Source organism: Desmodus rotundus, chromosome 5 (assembly GCF_022682495.2).
Source record: "Desmodus rotundus isolate HL8 chromosome 5, HLdesRot8A.1, whole genome shotgun sequence".
In the NCBI taxonomy this organism is placed as follows: Eukaryota; Metazoa; Chordata; class Mammalia; order Chiroptera; family Phyllostomidae; genus Desmodus; species Desmodus rotundus.
In genome coordinates this window covers 122,253,849-122,273,226 of record NC_071391.1, presented here as the reverse complement: position 1 = coordinate 122,273,226, position 19,378 = coordinate 122,253,849, and the positions used below count along the sequence as shown (strand labels likewise).

The following is a 19,378-nucleotide window of genomic DNA, read 5'->3' as shown; positions in this document are numbered from 1 at the left end:
AGGCAGCCATGAACCTCAAGGGTTTTGGTAACTCTCGGAGCTGTAGTTAGGTCAAAATTTGGGGGTGAGTAGGAAAGCTTACCCTGTGGGACTGAAGAAAGACTAGGAACTGGAGTAAAACAACCTCATTCCTATCTGTGCGGCCAACAACTAAGTGGTTTCAATTATATTTCTTCACATGTATACACCGCAGCTGGGCTAGCCATTCTAGCAATGGACCTCTTGGGTGATTTCCCGTCTGGAGCTGTTCTCAGTGAAGCTGCTAAGACCATTCTAGTACATGTTTTTTGTTTTCCTTTCTTTTAGGTCAATACAGAAGTGAAATTTCTGAGTCATTAGGTGGGTTGATGTATAGTTTTTTAAGTCATTTTTGGTTGGGGTAAAATATACATAACGTGAAGTTGGCCATTTTAACCATTCTGAAGTGGGCAGTTCGGTGGCATTGAGAACATTCACACTGTTATGCAACCATCGCCGCCACCCTTCTCCAGAAATTTTTCATCTTCCCAGGCTGAAAATCCGTACCCGTTCAACACGACCCCTCCATTCTCTCTCCCCTGGGCCCCTGGTAACCACCATTCTACCTTCTGTCTCTATAAATGTGAGTATTCTAGGTCGATAAGAAGAATCATACAATGTCTGTCCTTTTGTGTCTGGCTTGTTTCAGTTAGCATATTGATTTCAAGGTTTATTTATGTCAAGTCTTGTGTCAAAATTTCATTTCTTTTCAGGGCTGAGTAGTATTCCATTGTGTGTACATGTCACATTCTGTTTATCCATTCATTAGTCAGTGGGCACTAGGTTGCTTGTCCTTCTGGCTATTGTGAATAATACCACTATGAACGTGGCTGCACACAAGTCTGCTCATTTGCTGCTTTCACTTCTCTTAAGTATATCCTCAGAAGTGGAATTGCTGAATCATATGGGAATTCTGTTTAATTTTTTGAGGAAATACCATCCCGTTTTTCACAGAAGCTGTCCCATTTTATATCCCCACCAGGAGTGCCTCCACACCCTTACCAATGCTTGTTTTACGTTTGGGAGTTTTTTAGTAATAGTCACCCTAATGGGTGTGGTCTCTCATTGTTGTTCTGATTTGTGTTTCCCTAATAATTTGTGACATTGAGCATCTTTTCATGAGCTTATTGGCTGTTTGTGTATCTTCTTTGGAGAAATGCCTATTCAAATCCTTTGCCTATTTTTAAATTGGTTGTTGTTGTTTTGTTGCTGTTGTTGTTTAGTTTGGGGAGTACTTTATATATTCTGGATATTAATTCCTTACTAGATATATAATTTCCAAACATTTCCCCCAATTTGTGGGCTGCCTCTTCACTCTCTTGATTGTGTCCTTTGATGCGCAAATTTTTAATTTTGATTAAGTTCTATGTTTAGTTTTGTAGAAAACTGCCAGTCTCTTATTTCCAACGTAGTTGTGCCACGTTATACTGCCAGCAGCAATATAAAGTGTTCCAATTGCGCTACATCTTTGTCAGCACTTGGTATTGTCAGTCTTTTTAATTTTAGCCATCCTGCTGAGTACATAATAGTATCTAATTGTAGATATATTCATATCTTCCTGATGACTAATGGTGTTGAGCACTGACTATTTATATATCTTTGTGAAATCTTTGTGCAAATCTTTAGCCCACCATTTTGTCAGGGTGTTTTTTCAGTTTATCTTTTTTGGGGTGTTGATTATGTTTTATTAAATTGTAAGATTGGCTGGTATTTCCCAGTTTTCTTATCTATAGGTAGCAGGTATGAATTCCTCCATGATACCTGGGCTATAAGAAATGCCAGGCTCAGCTACGGCCCACAGTGCCTGAAGTCATAAAAGCCTACTTATGAGAAAGTATATCCACTCCCACTCAAGGCATGGGGGGTCCATGCCAGGAGGAATGAGGAGGATGCCACAGGATGTTGGGGTTTGAGGGGTGGGGCAGCGGGGAGTGTCTAACAGTGTGATCTGAAGTGGGGTTGTATTCAGTAGACCCGGCAAAGAAGGGAAAGATCACCCAGGAGAAACTGGGAGTGCCCAAGCCCAGAAGACCAGCTGCTGAGATACCCGACTTGGTGGCAGGTCTTGCCTACCCCTCACTCTAAAAATAACACGGAGTGCAACACTTGCCTCTTCCCGTCAGTGTACTGTGCAAAGAATGTCACAAAGAATTTGCACAAGGATTATTAAACATTTGAATGTACCCGATATCATCAAAGAGAGACAAGCCAGAACCTTTCCCAGACTCTCTTAATGTTAGGTGAGACCGTTGACTCCATTTTAGCCAATGGTATGTGAACAGAAGTGTGTGCACCACTTCTGGCCTGGTCTGGCTTTTTTTAAGTATCTCCACTCTCTCTTTTCTCCTTTCTGCCAGCTTGCTCCTGGGCTTGGGCACTCCCAGATTCTTCTGGGTGATCCTAGCCACCTCAGGTGCTGCCTTGTGCTGCTCCAAACTCCCACATCCCATCATAGTTTCCTGGGTTATGACAGAGGTACATAGGGGACAATGCTACCTGCTCCTGCTTCAGTGCCCCAACTAATTTCCCCAGCAGTCGTTCCTGGATCGCTTCCCACATCTTCATCCACTTTGGGACTGGAGCATCCTAATGGCTGCTCCAGTACCCTTAGAAAGTCTCTCTTCTTGGCCTCTCTAACCATTGCGGGCTGAGATTTCCTTCAATCTAATTTTGCCTTCTTTTAGTCACCTCCTTGCAAGGTGATGTTAGAAGTTACATGATGAAGGAGATAAGATTCCGTGTCAACTTCTGTCAAATTAGATGCCTAAGTGTGCAGGGCAATTCTGTTTCACCACCACACTTCATAGGAGTGAGAAGTGAACTTTCTTTCATGTGTTAAACTACTGAGTTTGCGTAAAGAATCTGTAAATAAAATTTTCAAACCATGACCTGGCTGGGAGGTTCAGTTGGTTGAAGTGTCATCCAAGAAGCATACACCAAGAAGTTGGGGGTTCGATTTCTGGTCAGGGCACATATCTACGTTGTGTGTTTGATCCCTGGTCAGGGTGCAGACGTGAGGCAACCAATCAATGTTTTTCATGCTGATGTTTCTCTCTCTCCCTTTCTCCCTCTTTAAAATGAATAAACACGGCCCTGGCTGGGCAGCTCGGTTGGTTAGAGCACTGTACCGATACAACAAGGTTGTGGGTTCAATCCTCTATCAGGGCACATACAAGAATCTCTCTCCCTCCCTCTCTAAAATCAATAAATAAAAATTTGAGAAAAAAGTAATAAACAGCCCTGGCTGGTTTGGCTCAGTGGATTGGATGCTGGCCTGCAAATCAGTGGGTCGCTGGTTCAATTCCCAGTCTAGGGCACATGCCTGGGTTGCAGGCCAGGTCCCCAGTAGGGAGCGTGCAAGAGGCAACCACACATTGACGTTTCTCTCCCTCTTTCTCCCTCCCTTCCCCTCTCTAAAAATAAATAAAATCTAAAATAAGTAAATAAGTAAGCATACCCTCCAGTGAGAATTAAAAATATGAAACCATTGAAATTTAAAACCCAGCAAATGAGAGGAATCTGATTACATCAACTCAATTTGAAAGAAAGAAAGAATAAAAAAACAGTGAACTGAAAGATTAGGCTGAAGGACATTCCCAGAATGCAGTCAGATTGCGCCCCAACCCCAAGTCAGGAGGCTTTCCAACTGAACAGACATGGTGATTTATTTATGCAGCACAAACCGGGGGGGGGGGCAGATCTGACAGTGACTACCCAGCAAACTATTTAGCTTGTGTTTAGGACGCATCTGGAGAAGTTCAGACCCCAAATGATTCACGTTATTTGACTAGGTAGATTAAAACACAGAGCAACTGTCATTCTTCCCTTTGTACCATGTAACAGAACATCTGTTGGTCTGAAATCATTCATTTTTCCTTTTAGTGTGAATTCGTTCATGCCTTTCTCCACCCACCCACCCATCCATCCATTTAACAAATATCCAAACCTGATAACCACACCCTAGATCCTTGGTGTTTCATGTGTCACTGTCCACATCTCGCTGATTACTTATAAATGAGAAAGATTTAAAATGTGGTTTGAGTTATTTTGGTGCCAAACAATATTCTAGAAAGAAATACTCAGCTAAAAAGTTCTAAATAACTAACTAAAAACTGAAAGGAGGGAGAAAGGGGAAAGGGGGTGGGGGCGTGGAGAGGAAACGGGGGGGGGGGGGGGGGTCTGCCCAGGCAGAGGTGTGTGGGAATCTTGTTTCCTGTCTGGGTTTTGACTTGCGGGGGAGGATAGCAGGTCTGAGGGCGCTGAGAACGCCCAGCCACCCACCGCACGCAGCAGGGAGGGGACAAGGGGGGCTCTGGGGGAGGTGGGCAGCAGTTGGAGAAGTTTCCAATTTCTCTAATCCATAATCTGGATTCTGGTATCCGATCCTGAGCTTTTTCCTTCTCCCCCAGCTACCAGCTCCCCACCCCACCCGTCTCCAACACACGCGCGCAATTTTCCAACTTTCACTCGAGTGAAGAAGAAAGAGAAGCAAGCAGGTGTCGACTGTCTTTCCGCATACCAGCCCTTTTTCTTCGCACCCACACACCCGGTGCCCGGTCCCCCTGAGCCCCCAGGGTAAGGAGTTAGCGCCCGCACTCAGGCCGCACCATCAGCAGCCCTGGGTTTGTCCTCCCTGCCCGGCCTGGGCCCCGGGGTCCTGACGGCGACGACACCGAGGGCCCCGTCTTCATCTGTAAAACCCCGCACTGAATATCGTGGGAAGGAGCTCGGAGCAGCGCCGGGCACCTTATCCGCGCCTGCCTCCTCTGGCGGACGTGAGCGGGGGACCGTGCGCTGCAGCGGGGCCGGACGGCAGCAGGCGTGCGCCGGGGACCCCCGCGCCACGCGACCCTGCGGACCGCCGCCCGCCCAGCCGAAGGCGGGGGCCGCACGCAGTGAGCCTGGGCACCTGGCCTGACTCCATCCTCGTGACGAGATAGCGGACGACACGAACGGGGGCCCGGGGGACCCTAGATGGCTGCGGAGACGTTCCCATTTTTCAGGCGAGGAAACAGGCTCAGTCCGGTGCCAGGACTCTTGGATTCAGAGGCTCAGGTTTCCAAGCCGCCTGCTCCCCACCGCAGTGTTTCTTTGGGGCCCTCCTGGGGCCCAGGCGGAAAGTCTGGGGACAAAGGACCAGGAAGGTTCTCGATCCTGAGTCTCACGCCTCTCTCAAGCTCCCACCCCACGCGCGGGTGTGAGGGGCGCCTCCCCACGATGTCCGGCGGGGCCGAGCCGGTGTCTGGCGGCGGTACCAGGGCTGTCCGATCACGGGCTGACAGGGGCCACCACGCGGGTCCCCAGCCACTGCCCCCGCGGTGTCCAGGGGGTTGCCCCGCCCTTTGACCCCCGGGCCGCCGATTAACCAGGCGGCCAATAGGTGAGTGGGCGGAACCGCGCCTCCGCGAAGGCCCCAGAACACCGCTGGCAGCACAGCTCCCGGGAGGGCCATGGAGCGTCCTGTGAGAGTGAGGACTTGGGTGGCGGAGAACCGGGCCTCCTTCCTGCCCCCCGTCTGCAACAAGCTCCTGTGAGTCCCAGGCACGCCTCCCGCCTCCTGCCCGCTGTCCTCACCTCCTCCTCTTCTCCGTCTGCACCCCTCAGCCCTCACCCTCCAGCTCCCAGTTCCTTGACCCAGAAGCCAGGGCACTGTCATCCTCATAGTGTCTTCAGGGGAGGAGGGTGGGCTGTTCCGGGTTCCACAGCCCTTGTTTTGTTCCTCTTTCTGGCAACTCGGGCGTGGAGGCTGTGACCTTGACTTCTGACAACGGCTGGGTGAACTGAGGCTAGGAGAGATGCAGATGGCAGGTGGCAGCCCTTCCTGCCACCCCAAGGCTGAGAAATGGCTCTCCAAGCCCCAGGGACTCTCAGAAGTTTGGCCCCAGAATTGCGGTAGAGGCCAAGTCTGGGGATAGCCTCATCATGCACCCCAACTTTGCCCAGGAAGCCACCACAGGCTTATCGTGTTTTATTGCTTTTCCTCATTCTCCTCTTCGCTGGCAGGCACATACACACTCACACTCACGCTCGAGGATGCACATATTCTGTCTCCGTGTCTGTGTCTGTCTCTCTCTCTGGCTCTCTCCCAGCAGACCTAGCTGACCCGGCCAGTCTTTCTCCAGCAGACCTCTCAGGCCCTCCTGTCACCTCCCTGCACTCCCCGGGGCTCCTTCTTCCAGGTTCACAATCCCGTATGAGTCGTGTCCACACAACATCTCCAACAATGTGGCCCCTTGAAGCACACAGTCACAGTCCCTGATACTCTGACAAGCGGAGACTGTGCCAAGTGCTCTTACATCATCTCATCTAATCCTCACAGTAGCCCCAGGAGGTGGGATTTTAATAAGTAACTTTCCTAGTGCCACAGAGTTAGGGTGGGACAAGGTCCTCACTCAAGCCCATGAAAGGTTTGACTCCAAAGTCCACATTCTCGGTTGCTGTGCTCAACCCCAGGGCTAACAGGCAGCATCTACCCAAAGCCCTCACCTCTTTCCCCACCTCATCCCTGTCCACAGCCTCATTCTCAGCCCTCTAGTTTCTCCTCCGATGGTGTCTCATACCCACCTGCTCCTCTCCAGCCGCATGGCCACTGCTCTGGTTCCACCCTTGTCACCTCCAGCCTGGGGAGTGGGAGCTGCCTCCAGGCCCACCCACCCAGCCCTCCAGCGCTTCCCCAACATTAGTAATCACAAAAGGCAGGCTCTCCCTTCAGTCACTCAGCAGATGTTCACCGAGCACCTGCTACACACCAGGCACACTGGTCTGACATTAGCGATCCAGCAGGAAACCGAGTGACAAAAGTCCCTTCCTCAGGGAGCTGACTTTCCAGTGGGCGGAGGCAGCCAATAAATAAAAGCAAACAGGGTGGAGGCCCAGGCAGACCTGTCGGGCACAGGACAGGGTAGGGCTGTGGCTTCACCCCCCGTGTTGGCGAGGGCTGTGAGGGAGACTCTGCTCCAGGCCTGTCTTCGCTCCTGGTGGGTTAGTGGTGATCTGTGCATTCCTTGGCTTCTGCTGCATCACCCCCATCTCTGCCTCATCTTCACATGGTGCTGTCCTGCGTGTTTGTGTCTGGTCTCCCTTTTTTAAAAGAGATTTCATTTATTTGTTTTTGGAAAGAGGGAAAGGGAGGGAGAGAGGGAGAAACATCCATGTGGGATTGCCTCATGAATGCCCCCTATCTGGGACCTGGGCCGCAACCCAGGCATGTGCCCTGACTGGGAATTGAACCTGCGACTCTTTCGTTCACAGGCCGGCACTCAATCCACTCAGCCAAACCAGCCAGGGCAAAAGCTCCCTTTTTATAAGGACTCCAGTCATATTGGATTAGATATCCACCCTACTCCAGTCCGACCTCATGATAGCTTAACGAAGTACCTCAGCAATGACCCTGTTCCGAAATTAGGTCACATTCTGAGGTACTGGGGGTTAGAACTCCATCTATGAATTTGGGGTGGGGGGTCCACATATGAAGTTGCTGGAAGGTTTTGAGCAAAGGAAGGTCACAATCTGGCTTATGCACTCTGACGGATGGGTTGAAATAGTTCTTGAGTGGGTTTATTTGAGGACTTTCCATTTATAGCTAGATCAGTGATTTTCAACTGGTGTGCCGCCAGAATTTTTACAACATGCACCGCCCAGCTGTGTAGCCGGGGCACGGACCTCTTTTCACTTAGACTGTCAAATTTAAAACAAACAAACAAACAAAAAAGACAACAACCAACACAATAGCCATCCAGTGTGAATGAATCAAAATTATATCTATTTTTTGTCATATAAGCAAAAAATATAATGTATTTTTTATGCGCTGCAGAATTTTAGTAATTAGCTTATGTGCATGAGATGAAAAAGGTTGAAAATCGCTGGGATAGATTAGATCTCAGTAAAGATGACTGAAAAAGAAAAAAATCTTCCTAGGCTCTCAGGCACCCCACAGGCCAAGACCGAACTCCTCGGCCGAACTGTCGAGGCCTGGGGTGGCTTGTGCCCCATCCTGGTCCAGCCTTTCTCCATCGCTCCCCAAGACCATTCCCACACTACCAGGACCCCCACTGCTTCTGGTCTCAGGACTTCTGCACTGGTTTCCCCTCCACTTCTCTCGGCAGGCGCCTCCCAGCTGTAGCCCAGCAGTTTGGGGGGAACAGAGAGTCTCATAACCAGACAGCTCTGCGGGGGCAGGAGGTGGACAAAGGTCATTTTACCTCTACAGGAAGTGGGGCCTCCGGCTTGCTCTCCTGTATTTGGAGATCTTGAGTACAGCCCAGGGACCCTGATTGATGAAGAGAGACATCCACCCCTTACTGGGTCAGAGCACGTGGCGTCACACACAGAGGAACTAGACAAACACACAAGCATCCACCAAGACACAGATGCAGAAAGACACAGGCATGTATAGTCTCAGACACCCAGGCTCTTGGACATGCACGGGCACCCTGGGATGAGAGTGGAGGGGACAAACTTCAAAAACCGACGGGGCAGGATGCAGAAACAGCCCTGTTGCCTCTCCCAGGTGTGCCCAGGCTCCCTCCAGGCCCCACAGGACACTCCTATTTTCTCCCATGAGCTGGTGTGGCACCTCTCCCCTTTCCTCCGTTGCAGGCATCAGGAGCAGCTCAAAGTCATGTTCATCGGGGGCCCCAACATCAGGAAGGACTACCACATCGAGGAGGGCGAGGAGGTAGGCATGTGGACTCCCCACCCCTGACGCAGCCCTGTGACAGGGGACACTCCCCAGCCAGGACCAGAGCCTGTGGATGGGAGACATGGCTGATGGGCAAAGGGCGCTCAACGGAGGTCACGGGCAGTACTGCTGCCTGCGTGGTGTGGGCACCCAGTGGCACCTTCGACAGCTCCATCCTCAGAAGGAACCCGGCCTCCCCGAGCAGGAGAGGCTCTAGCTGTTGGCATCACCCCTGGACGCAGGCGCTATCCTTGCTCCAGGTGGGAGGCCCTGGCCCCCTCCCTCCAAACCCAAACATGCAAGATTGGCCTCCAAAGGGAGACCCAAACACTGAGAGGGACCTGGGTGCTCCACTCTGGTCCCAGGAGCCAAGTTCTCTGGGAAGGGCCGGGGCTGAGAGGCCCCTCCTTATCTAGAGGGCACAAGACACATCAGCCGCTAGTAGCTCCTGGGGGAGAGGGCCGGTGGGAGGGGGTATTTGCAATTTGCACCGAACACCCTTTCGAACTTTGAATTTTGGTCTGTGTTTCTGTGCTACCTTCCCCAAAGTAAATAATGAAGAGTAAACTAAAGAGGAAAAGATGGGCCCTCTTAAGAAGGGACACTGATGGGTTCCCAGCTATCAGAATTTGGTGGCAAAGGATCAGTATGGGTCCCCCACCTCTCATCCAGGGGGCCTGGCCCTGGGGTTTGAGGTCCAGAGTCCAGCTTAGTCACCAGCCTTTACCCCCACTACTGGCAACTCAGCCACAGCTATGAACTGGGCACACCGGAGAATCACTCACTTCACAAATATTTACTGAGCACGTACTATGTGGGGGCAGTGGGGCTGAGGGTCCGGGACCAGCAGGGAGCAGCAGCCTCTGCAGGGCAGAGCAGAGCCAGCCAACCCGTCACCTCTCACACACTTCACCGGCTCACACCTTCCTGGCCACCCCCTCTTACACCACACCCCCTGGAGACTACTTTCCTTTGAAGAAAAAACCAGCAGAAAAATCAAAAACCACAGGGAAAAGGCAGGATTGGGTTGGGAGCTGCCACAATGAGCGGACAAGGCCAGTTGCAGGGTCTCTCCTGCCCGCCTCCGTAGGACTCAGACATCTGCATCTTCTCTTCCAGAGGCCTCCACTCGGTTAGCCCTGGTCTCCGTGCCCACCTCTCTGTCTCCTTCCCTTCTTGCCCCCTACCACCTCTTCGCCACCACCACCACCTCGGTGTCTCCCCATGCCACTCTGGGGGATGGGTGTCCACTTAGGGACCCAGGCCAAGCCCTGCCTTAGCTGGGTGGCTGACAGATAAGGAGTACTGGCCTGAGCAGCTGTCCCAATGCGGGTGGCCTGGGAGAATTTGGCTAGAGGTGGGTTTGTGAAGGCTCCAGCCCAACCTGAGACGGAGGAGAGTTCTAGGCAAAGGCCCTGGGAGGGTCAGCACCCTCGTGTTCCTGCCCATCCCCACCCAGGAGAGCCTGCAGAGACGCCAGGCTGCACTGCAGGAGCCACTCAGCCCCACAGCCCATACCCCTCCCCCTGGTGAGAGAAGGGGGTCACTGAGCCAAACTTTCCTCCTCACTGCGCTCAGGCCTCAGCCACAGCCCTTTGGGTGCCATGGCTCACCCACCACGCTTGCTCCACTTACCCCAGTCCTTCTGTTCACGGCACAGGTGTGAGGGGGCCCAGGCTGCAAATGTGCCAGCCTGGGTGGGAGTCTGAGTCTCCCTAACCATGTGATCTTGGACAGGTCACATCGTGTCACCACTCTGCTTCCTTACGGCACATGATACTGCCCCTGCCTGGTAGGGGGGTTCAAAGTACGCAGAGTACGTGCACAGAGCCCGAGGCACAGGACGTACTTAATATGCATTGGCTCTTGGCACCCCAGCCCCTCTCCCGCCTATCCTGCCCGTAAGGCCTTTCCAGGCACCAGAGCTCAGATTCAATTTAATATCTGCCCACAGGGACCGTTAATCTTCTAGCCAGCACCAGGCCCCCAACATTATTTACTTCCAAATTCAGTATGATTCCTTTCGGATTGCCCAGGGCTGTTTGGCATCTTCTGCTGTTCTGGATCTGCACCTCTGCTCCCAGCCGGGCCTGTCCCTCATCACAAGGAAGGCTTCTGGGCAGAGAGATAAGACTGAGAAGAATTCTACTTCCTTGCTTTGGTTTTGTTTGATGGCTACTAACACCTTTTACCTGCCTGCACAGGGTTTGAATCTGACCCAGACACCACTCCGGCCCCTACCCCACCCCAGCTTTCCCTGATATTTGCAGGGCCTGAGGGCTATGGCCCCTCCCTACGCTCTCTGGGCTCTTCCTTCCTCTCCCCTTGAGAGAACCCCAGCCCCATCCCCACAGGTGCTTCCTCCCAGCTGGCCCGTGGATGGGGTGGGGCTGCAGAATTTCTCCCTAAGAGAGCCTGGGAGGTCTCTTTTTCTTTTAATTGTTTTTAAATAACTTGCACTGGTTGTTTTTAATAATAAAAGTAAATATTGTTTATTGTAAAAAACATGTGAAATATAGGAAAACGAATGTATACCTCATTCGTAATCCCATCGCTCAGGGAATCTGACCACCGTGGACGCGCTCGTGCTCACACGCTTGGTTACATGGTTAGAATCCTGCTGGGTGCGATTTTGGATCTTTAACGTGATAGTGATAACTTTAGCACTTTCCACTTTGCCACCTTATTAACGGTTATTCAAAACTAGTTTTTGATGGTTGCATAATGTCCCCTGTTTTGACTCTATCCTAAAATAGTGGCATGTCCCCTGTACTACTATCAGCACTGTTTTCTTACCCTGCGTCACTGACGGTGGCGGGCACGTTGTGTGCAGCATCTGAGGCAGACTTCACAGCAACTTTCTGAGCAGGCTCTGCCGTTTTTATGGATAAGGAAACAGAGGCACGGAAAGGCTGACAGAACTGACCCAGGGCGCATGGTGAGCCGGCTGAGCGGAGGGCCAGGTGGCCCTGGCGTCTGTGCTGTTAACCACCATGTGCGGTGACGACACAGCCTCGCATGTACAATGTGAGCAAGGTGCCTTCCTGACTCAGCACAGCACCTTCCTGGACAGGGAATCACTGGCTCGGGAGTGTGAGGTGGCCACTGTGCTGGTTCGTCCTGGACTTTGTTGGTGTCGGCATTGAAGGTCCCACATCCAAAGCAACCCCTCTGGCCACCTGAGCGGCTGCGGGCTGTGGAGGCTCTTCCTGCCTGTAGCCCAATGCCCTCCAGAGGGGTGTGCTGGTGCGTCCCTCTGGCAGACTGTACGGCCACATTCCTCTAGTTTCCCTGAGCTCAGCTTGATTTCTCTTAGTAGATGCTGGGACAAGGACCTCTATCACTTCTAACTCCTTACATGATAATAATAATTATTATTTTTAATAACACCCCTTCGACTATGTGGCTGGGGCATTTAACACCCCTGTAAGGCATGACTGGTGCAGAGAAAATGTGTCTGCCTCCCCCTCTCAGCTCCAGGGGGTGATCTCAGCAAACACATTAATTGGGGACGTAGGATGGAACAGGGGAAATGCAGTAGGAGCCCCCCACCCCAGGGAGCTAGCAGGAGGTGAGACCTCCCGTCCCCCACAACCCCAGCCCAACCCAGCTTCCAGCAGGGAGCCCACCATTTACTCAGCGAGCCTCCTGAGGGATCTGGACAGGCACGGCCTCCTGCCCCCAGGCCACACACCAGCTGTTGTGCCCTGGGTACTTTGGTCGTCACTTCATGTCAAGAAGTGGCCCTTGTGTGTCACTGACACTTCTGTCTGTGGCACATGTCAGGGGGAGACTGGGGCCTCAGGGCAGGAATGCCAGAGCTGCTCATAAACTCCGAGGGCTTCGGGAACTTTCTCGGGTTTCCTCGTCCGAAATCAGGCCAAGGGCCTAGAAGGAGTGAGGAGGTCTGAACCCCTGTCTGCTGTCCTGTCCCACAGGTGTTTTACCAGCTGGACGGCGACATGGTTCTCCGAGTCCTGGAGCGAGGGAAGCACCGGGATGTGGTCATTCGGCAGGGAGAGGTGAAGCAGGCCCCAGGGGGTGGGAGGCGAAGGGCCACCAGAACAGGAACTGACCGAGACCACTCATCCTGGGTTAGGTCAAGATCTTGCCCTCCCGCCTTTTTCCGCCCTCCTGCCCACCCTACCTGCCCCCACCCCATCCTCAGGATCTTCCTCCTCTGGGCTGACCCATCCTCAGCACAGCCCAACATTTTCTCCGGCTCCCTGGTAGAGGCTGGGCAGAGAAGTGGGCTGGGCCGGACCCTGTGGTCAGCGGGGAGGCCAGGACACCATAGGCACTGAGGTCTCCGTGGGGGATGCAAGTCTTGCTGACACCTTGTCGCCACCACTGCAGATATTCCTCCTGCCGGCTAGGATCCCCCACTCCCCACAGAGGTTTGCCGACACGGTGGGGCTGGTGATTGAGCGGAGGCGGCTGGAAACCGAGCTAGATGGGCTCAGGTAAGTGGGAGTGTGGGGCAGAGACAGGGGTGGGGGCAGGGGTGGGAGGGGCAGGCAAGCAGCCAAGGAAGCACTTCCTGGCCTTGGAGCAAGAATGGGGAGGCAATGGGGATCCTGTATTTGCCGGTTGATGGGGAGAGGTTAAGGTGGGTGGAGGGGTGGGGTTGATGATGGAGATGGTAGGATGTTCTCGGTGACCCTCTGGTTGCTCGTTCAGCCTGCAGACCTCTGGCTGCGACGAGAGCCTGTGCTTTCTGCACTGACGTCTGGTGGAGAGTCGGGGGGCTGTGGTTGCCAAAGGCAGACCCAGGGCAGCTGGAACACGGCTGCCCCTCCAGCCCCCCGCCCCGAGTTTATTCAGTCTCTGCCAGGGCGCTCCCGCACTGGCCCCCCTGCCCGACTCATTCCACAGCCAGCTTTTGAGTCGCACTTGCTACGGGCCTGGCCGGGCACCAGCCCGAGAGCTTTATGTGCATTCTTGTGCAGGTAATCCTCACAGTGACCCTACGAGGCAGGTACCGTCGTCATCTGTACTTTACAGGTGAAGGCACTGGGCACAAGGAAGTTGAGTTTGCCAGAAAATGGCCAAGCTGGCACGCACACACAAAGGAAGGGCCAGGACAGTTGGGAAGGGAGCGGGAGTCACCCCCAGAGAGGGGCCCAGCGCACAGAGCAGGGTGCTGTTTCCAGAGCTGCCTTCCGGTTCGGTTCCCATCAGTCACCCACTTATTACCTTCCGAGGGGGGTGCCGCCTGTGGCTCAGGGGGGCACAGATTTTTACAAAAGCTGAACTACTTTTTGTATGTTTTACTAGGAAAATTAAAAATTCCCAACAAGTTACTGACAGCTGTTATAATGAACATTTATCTTAATGCTTTCCTGTTTCCTAATGATCCAAGTCATACACGTTCATTCTCAAAATCTGGAGAAGTACAAGAAAGCATAAACACAATTAAATTACCTGTCAGGGGAAGGGCGGATGTTGGGTGTGTGAATGTTATCTCGAAAAGAAAACACAAAACACCCCCAAAAAACCCCCAAACAAACAACCCACCTCCCAAACGGTAATAAAGAGAAAAGAAAAACAATTGTCATCCCGCCAATGAAACCTAACAAAGTGCTTAAGCTTCCACGTTGTCATTTCTCCTGTGCACATCTGCACCTTCCCACACTGCCGTCTTAGCTCAAGCATGGGTTTGAGTTTTGCCTTTTTTTACATAAAAAATTCACGGGTATTTCTTATAATATTAAATTCCTTTTTAAAAGCACCATGCTAATGGCCGCCTGCTAATCTGCTGCGTAACAGTCTGTTGTAAAAGCAGATGCCAGGCCTTAGACTCTAAAAGGAAAACTTCCCCCTGGGGCTTTATCTAGGGAGTCTTTAGTGATGGAGAGGACGGTTTCCTCAATAACATTTTTACAGCAAATTCAATAACAGATTTCATCTGGCTGCTCTGACCTTTAATAAAAGCCAGGGACTCAACATTAAAATTCCACTCTGAAGGCAATTTCTGGAGGGCATCACGGCCCAGTTAGGAAGCTCTGTGGCGGCCAGCTCCCGGGGGAGAACTAAGGGTGCCAGGTGGGGTGAGGCACTCTGTCTGTGAGCGGGACTACTTCTCTTTTGGGGGAGCAGTTGAAGGGCAGGCAGACCTGGCCGGGCCCTGGGGGCTGAGCCTGGGGACTCGGCATCCAGTGACAGATGTGCTGCACGCACAGGGTGGAGGGACGGCCCTAGTCTGCCAGGTGCTCCTTAGGCCGGCTCCCCAAGCCAGGCTGGGGGCATGGGTGGGCCTCAGGGAGTGCACTAGAGGCTACGTGTACAGGCCTTCCTCCCGAGAAGAGGCCCAGCACTTGGCTTCAGTCCTCGAAGGCATCCATGACCCTGAAAGGGGAAGGCTCTTGTCTGGGGGGCGTCTTCCACATGTTGGTTCCTGAGGGTTCCTAGAGCGCCAGCTAGCGGGTGGAGTATCCAACCACAGGCCGTGTGTTCAGGCTCAGCCTCAGCTTCTGATTCAGATAATTGTCATGACGCTCTCTACGCTTCTAAGACGGTCTCTAGTCTATCCTGCTTTTGCCACTTACAGGCTGTAATCCCTGCCAAACTGCCCAGCTGCTCTGAGCCTCAGTGTCCTATCCATTTTGAAAATCATCAACCTTCAGGAACCAGGAAGAGCGTGCAAATGGGGTGGTTAATTGCCCTCTCACTTTGGGGGTGCACATTGCTTCTGGGAGAGCCAGGCATGGCCACTAGGTCACGCACTAACCGGGTGAAGCGGGCAACAACTGGCTCTGCAGGGCCTGCAGCCAGGCCCGGAGATCAATAGGCAGAGCTGGGCGGGAGCGAGGCTTCCCTGAGGCTGCCCAGATGGGGCGCTGGTTACCCATCCTTTGCTCGGGCAGGTACTACATGGGAGACACCACGGATGTCCTGTTTGAGAAGTGGTTCTACTGCGAGGACCTCGGCACACAGCTGGCCCCCATCATCCAGGAGTGAGGCCCATTCCAGCCCTACCCCTCATTCTCTTGAGGCCCGGGCTCTGGCCGGGCAGCAGACACACCTGAGAAGTGCTCCCCACAGCACCTGCCAGCCTGGAGCCATCATACCTGGGATTTAGGGAGAAAGATTACCTCTCCCAGGGTGGGAAGCCCAGGCTGGAGACCCCCTTGGGGAGGGAAGGGGGCTGTTCCATGGGGCTGGGAGTGAGCAGATGGCAGATACGAGTCGTATGAGGGCCCCACGAGTATGTGTGGGCTCCAGCACCCCAGAGCACATGTGTGTCTGCCTCACTGACCTCTCAGTTGGGAACACTGGCCCCTCCTTCCCTCCTTTCCCCCATATGTCCCTACAGGTTCTTCAGCTCTGAGCAGCACAGAACAGGAAAGCCTGACCCTGGTGAGGCCATTGGAACCACCTTTCTCCCTCCTTCCCTCCCTCCTTTCCCAGGGTAGAATGGGTCTCAGCCCACAGTACTAGGGAGTCTCAGCCCAGTACTCAAGGTTTGGGATGGTGGCACCAAACAGTACCCCCCATATGGCTGCTGGGTCCTTGGCCTTGATCCAGAGCCCATTCCTGCAACTGAGAGCTGGGTCCCCTGGAAACTGGGTCTGCTGGGACTGAGAGGGCTGGACCAGAGGGCACTGACCACAGCTGGGCCTCGTGTGCAGACCAGCTGCTCAAGGAAACGCCGTTCCCGCTGAGCACACGATCCGTCATGGAGCCCATGTCCCTGGAGGCCTGGTTGGATAGCCACCGCAGGGAGCTACAGGGGGGCACACCCCTCAGCCTCTTTGGGGACACTTATGAGACTCAGGTAATGCAGCCCTGGGCCACCCAGGGCATCCACCCAGCAGCCCTGGGAAATGGGAACTACACACACACACACACACACTTCATGGGTTGTAGACATAGACATAGGCCTTCCTGATTTTTCCCTGACTCAGAAAACAAAGGCTTTACTATGAGTGGTCCTCCCTTCAGAGTAGGGGGCTGTCCCTTCCAGTGATAGGTTTCTAGGGCCTGGAGTTATCCCCCTGCTAGGAATTCCTGAGCCTTTGCCCGGGCACAGCCTTGGGAGTTGGAAGGGAGAGAGGTGTTTGGGGGTGAGGGTTGGGTGGAAAGGTATACAGAGACCCAAACAAAGCTGGCCTTCTTTCATTCAACACTTACTAAGTATCTACTATGTTTCAAGGAAAGTAAGGTAGAATCACTGCCACAAAGAGTGTATGGTCTGGTAAATGAACAAGTTAATCAACAATCACCACAATCGTGATACAATATTAGGTAGAGAAGCTTTAGGAAGCCACAGGAGGATAGAGGAACCCACACTGGGAGGGAGGTCAGGGAAGGCTTCCTGGAGGATGTCTTGTGTAAGCTACATTTCAAAGTGAACGTAGGCGTTTACAAAAGAAAGGGAGGTAGCGAAAGACTTCCGGGGAAGGGAGAAGCAAGAGCAAAGGCCTGGAAGCTTGGAACAGGCTGGCCCTGCAAAGTAGCTGAGGTAGGCAAAAGCCAGGGCAGGGGAGTGGGGGCAGCAGGCACGACTGTCGGACAGCCTGAGTAACAGGCAGAGCCCAGTCCTGGCGGGTGTCCTGAGGTAGGCAAGGTTCAAGGACTTACCCTGGAGACAACAGAGCTTCACCCAAGCATTGAAGCAGGGGGATGATGAGGCCAGAATGGGAGGGCAAGTGTGGGGGGCAGGGAGGCCTGCCGGAAGGCTCGTGCTCGCTTGTGCTTTACAGTGTGCAAATGGCACGTCCCTGCATCTGAATCAGCCAGTCCCGTGGAGGGTCACTCACTGGGTACAGACTTTCCTTGGAGGCCTGTGCTGCGCAGGGCTGTGAAAGCAGGCGCACACCGCAAAGCCCCTGCCACCCGTCACCACAACGTCATTCAGCACCGCGCTGGCCTCCGGGCCTTGCCTTCCACCTCCTTCTCACCCCCTACTCCCACCTGCTTCAGTTTATGCCAACAAATACCCACTGAGTGCCCCAAGGGCCAGCAGGAGTGCGGCCTGCACGGTTGCTGCGGGCTTCCAGGCCTCTTGCTCTGGCTCATCCCTTCCCATCTCCCTCCTGCTCCTTAGGCCAGAATTTCCCAGTCAGGGAGGTGGGCTCCCTTTGGGGAACCATGCGTGTGCGCTACGTGAGTCTGTGCTCTGCCGTGCACATGTGCGAGTGCCCCTAGTGTGCCCCTGGCAGGTATGCCTTCCTGTGGGTCAGCGATAGTTGTGGCGTGCCACAGAGGGACCAGGTGTGCATGCATGTGTGGAGGGCTGGCCTGTGTGATCCTGAATGGCCAGTGGGCAGCACCCGCTGTGATGGAGGCAGAAGGGAGGCCTGCAGCCTGGGCAGCCTTTGCGTCACACAGGGAGATGCAGCTGTATTGGAGGCCCCGCCCCTGCCCCACACAGGTCTGGTGTCTGGGAGCTAGGTTTAAGGCCTCTCCTTTTGGGGGCAGGAAGCACCAAAAATATCTGTGTCACTTCCTCCTAGGTGATCGTCTATGGACAAGGCAGCAGCAAAGGCCCGAGACAGGATGTGGACATGTGGCTGTGGCAGCTGGCAAGTGGGGTCCGCAGGAGAGGGTGGCACAACCTCCTGACCTTGGGAAATCAGGCTGCTCCCGGGCCTGGCGCTCCCATACTCCAGATCGGCCCCCAGGGCCTCCTGCCAAGGCTGCCTCAGGACTCCCAGATGGGCACTGAGGCCTGATAGCCCCCATTCATTTCTCCTCCTCTTCTCCTCCAGAAGGGCTCCTCCACGGTGACCTTGGGTGGACAGCGCCTGAGCCTGACCCCTGATGAAAGCCTCCTAGTGCCAGCCGGGACTGAGTGAGTCCTCGAGGAGCCCTTGCCCTCTACTGTGGGACTGCCCTTCTCTCCCTGGAATCCTTAGGGCCCAGCCTTGCCTGACCCCTGCCGACCTGTCTCCACAGGTATGCCTGGGAGCGAGGGCAAGGTTCTGTGGCCCTGGCAGTGACCCAGGACCCCGCCCGCAAGAGGCCCCTAGGGTGATTATCTCAAAGCAGCCACAGCGCCACCCCTGCCCAACGACTACTTTCCCAGCCCCCGCTGCTTCTAGGTGTACTGCTGCTAAGAAACTCAACACCCCTGCTGGGCCCCGGACGTGGTTGTCATCCATTCTCCTCCCGTCCACTGTCGCCAGGCTCCTGCAGGGCCAGCCGCTCCCCTTCTCCTCTCACAACCCTCAGCCCTTTGCCTCGAACGGTTCCGCCAGCTGGTGTGTCCCCGAGGCGGGGCTGCCTGTCCGTCCCACTGTCCCCACAGGCTCAGTCCAGCACTTGTCTGCCACCAAGAAGGCCCTCAATAAAGGCTTCCTGGTGGACGAGCGCCCATGGTTCTACAAGGACACAGGCTGTGGTCCATGGCTGACCCCGCTATCTGGGCATGGGGAGGGTCTGTCAGGGGGTGTCCCTGCTTGCGGATGGGCCGTCATCACTGTACATGTGGCCCGACCCATGCAGGCATGGTTGTCCTGGGGGCACAGCGGGCGTCATCTCTCTGCCTCTTTCCCATGTGTTATCTTTACATAATTTTAAAAAATAGCATGTTAGGTTTTCTCTCCCAACAGCAGGGGTGATTTCCGCTAATTGGATCCATAGAAAACACAGAAATACACAAAACCCCTGAAGCCCCCACCCAGAGTTAAGCAGTGTTAATACATGAAGGTCGTGAGGGGCCGTGAGGGGGCTTGA

General features: G+C 53.8%; 1 protein-coding gene across 2 annotated transcripts; it reads left to right on the top strand.

Moving 5' to 3' along the window:
- The first annotated feature begins 5,347 nt into the window (after positions 1-5,347).
- Positions 5,348-19,050, top strand: HAAO (3-hydroxyanthranilate 3,4-dioxygenase). 2 transcript variants are annotated; one of them, XM_045189485.3, is made up of 10 exons: positions 5,348-5,548; positions 8,617-8,695; positions 12,637-12,720; positions 13,055-13,161; positions 15,565-15,654; positions 16,014-16,057; positions 16,330-16,475; positions 18,157-18,225; positions 18,415-18,494; positions 18,599-19,050. In XM_045189485.3, exons 1-10 carry the CDS (start codon positions 5,469-5,471, stop codon positions 18,675-18,677), a joined length of 858 nt encoding a protein of 285 aa, XP_045045420.1. In that variant the 5' UTR covers positions 5,348-5,468; the 3' UTR covers positions 18,678-19,050. The 2 variants fall into 2 exon arrangements, with proteins under 2 accessions (XP_045045420.1, XP_024408852.1); XM_024553084.4 differs by having other exon boundaries at positions 5,367-5,548; positions 18,412-18,494; positions 18,599-19,047.
- The last annotated feature ends 328 nt before the right edge of the window (positions 19,051-19,378 follow it).

Bases quoted from the DNA above. Each gene is read 5' to 3' on its own strand.
- HAAO (XM_024553084.4), top strand. From the start codon at position 5,469: ATGGAGCGTCCTGTGAGAGTGAGGACTTGGGTGGCGGAGAACCGGGCC. The intron at 15,655-16,013 runs GTGAGGCCCATT...ATGTCCCTACAG, and splicing joins CTGGCCCCCATCATCCAGGA to GTTCTTCAGCTCTGAGCAGC. The intron at 16,476-18,156 runs GTAATGCAGCCC...ACTTCCTCCTAG, and splicing joins GGGACACTTATGAGACTCAG to GTGATCGTCTATGGACAAGG.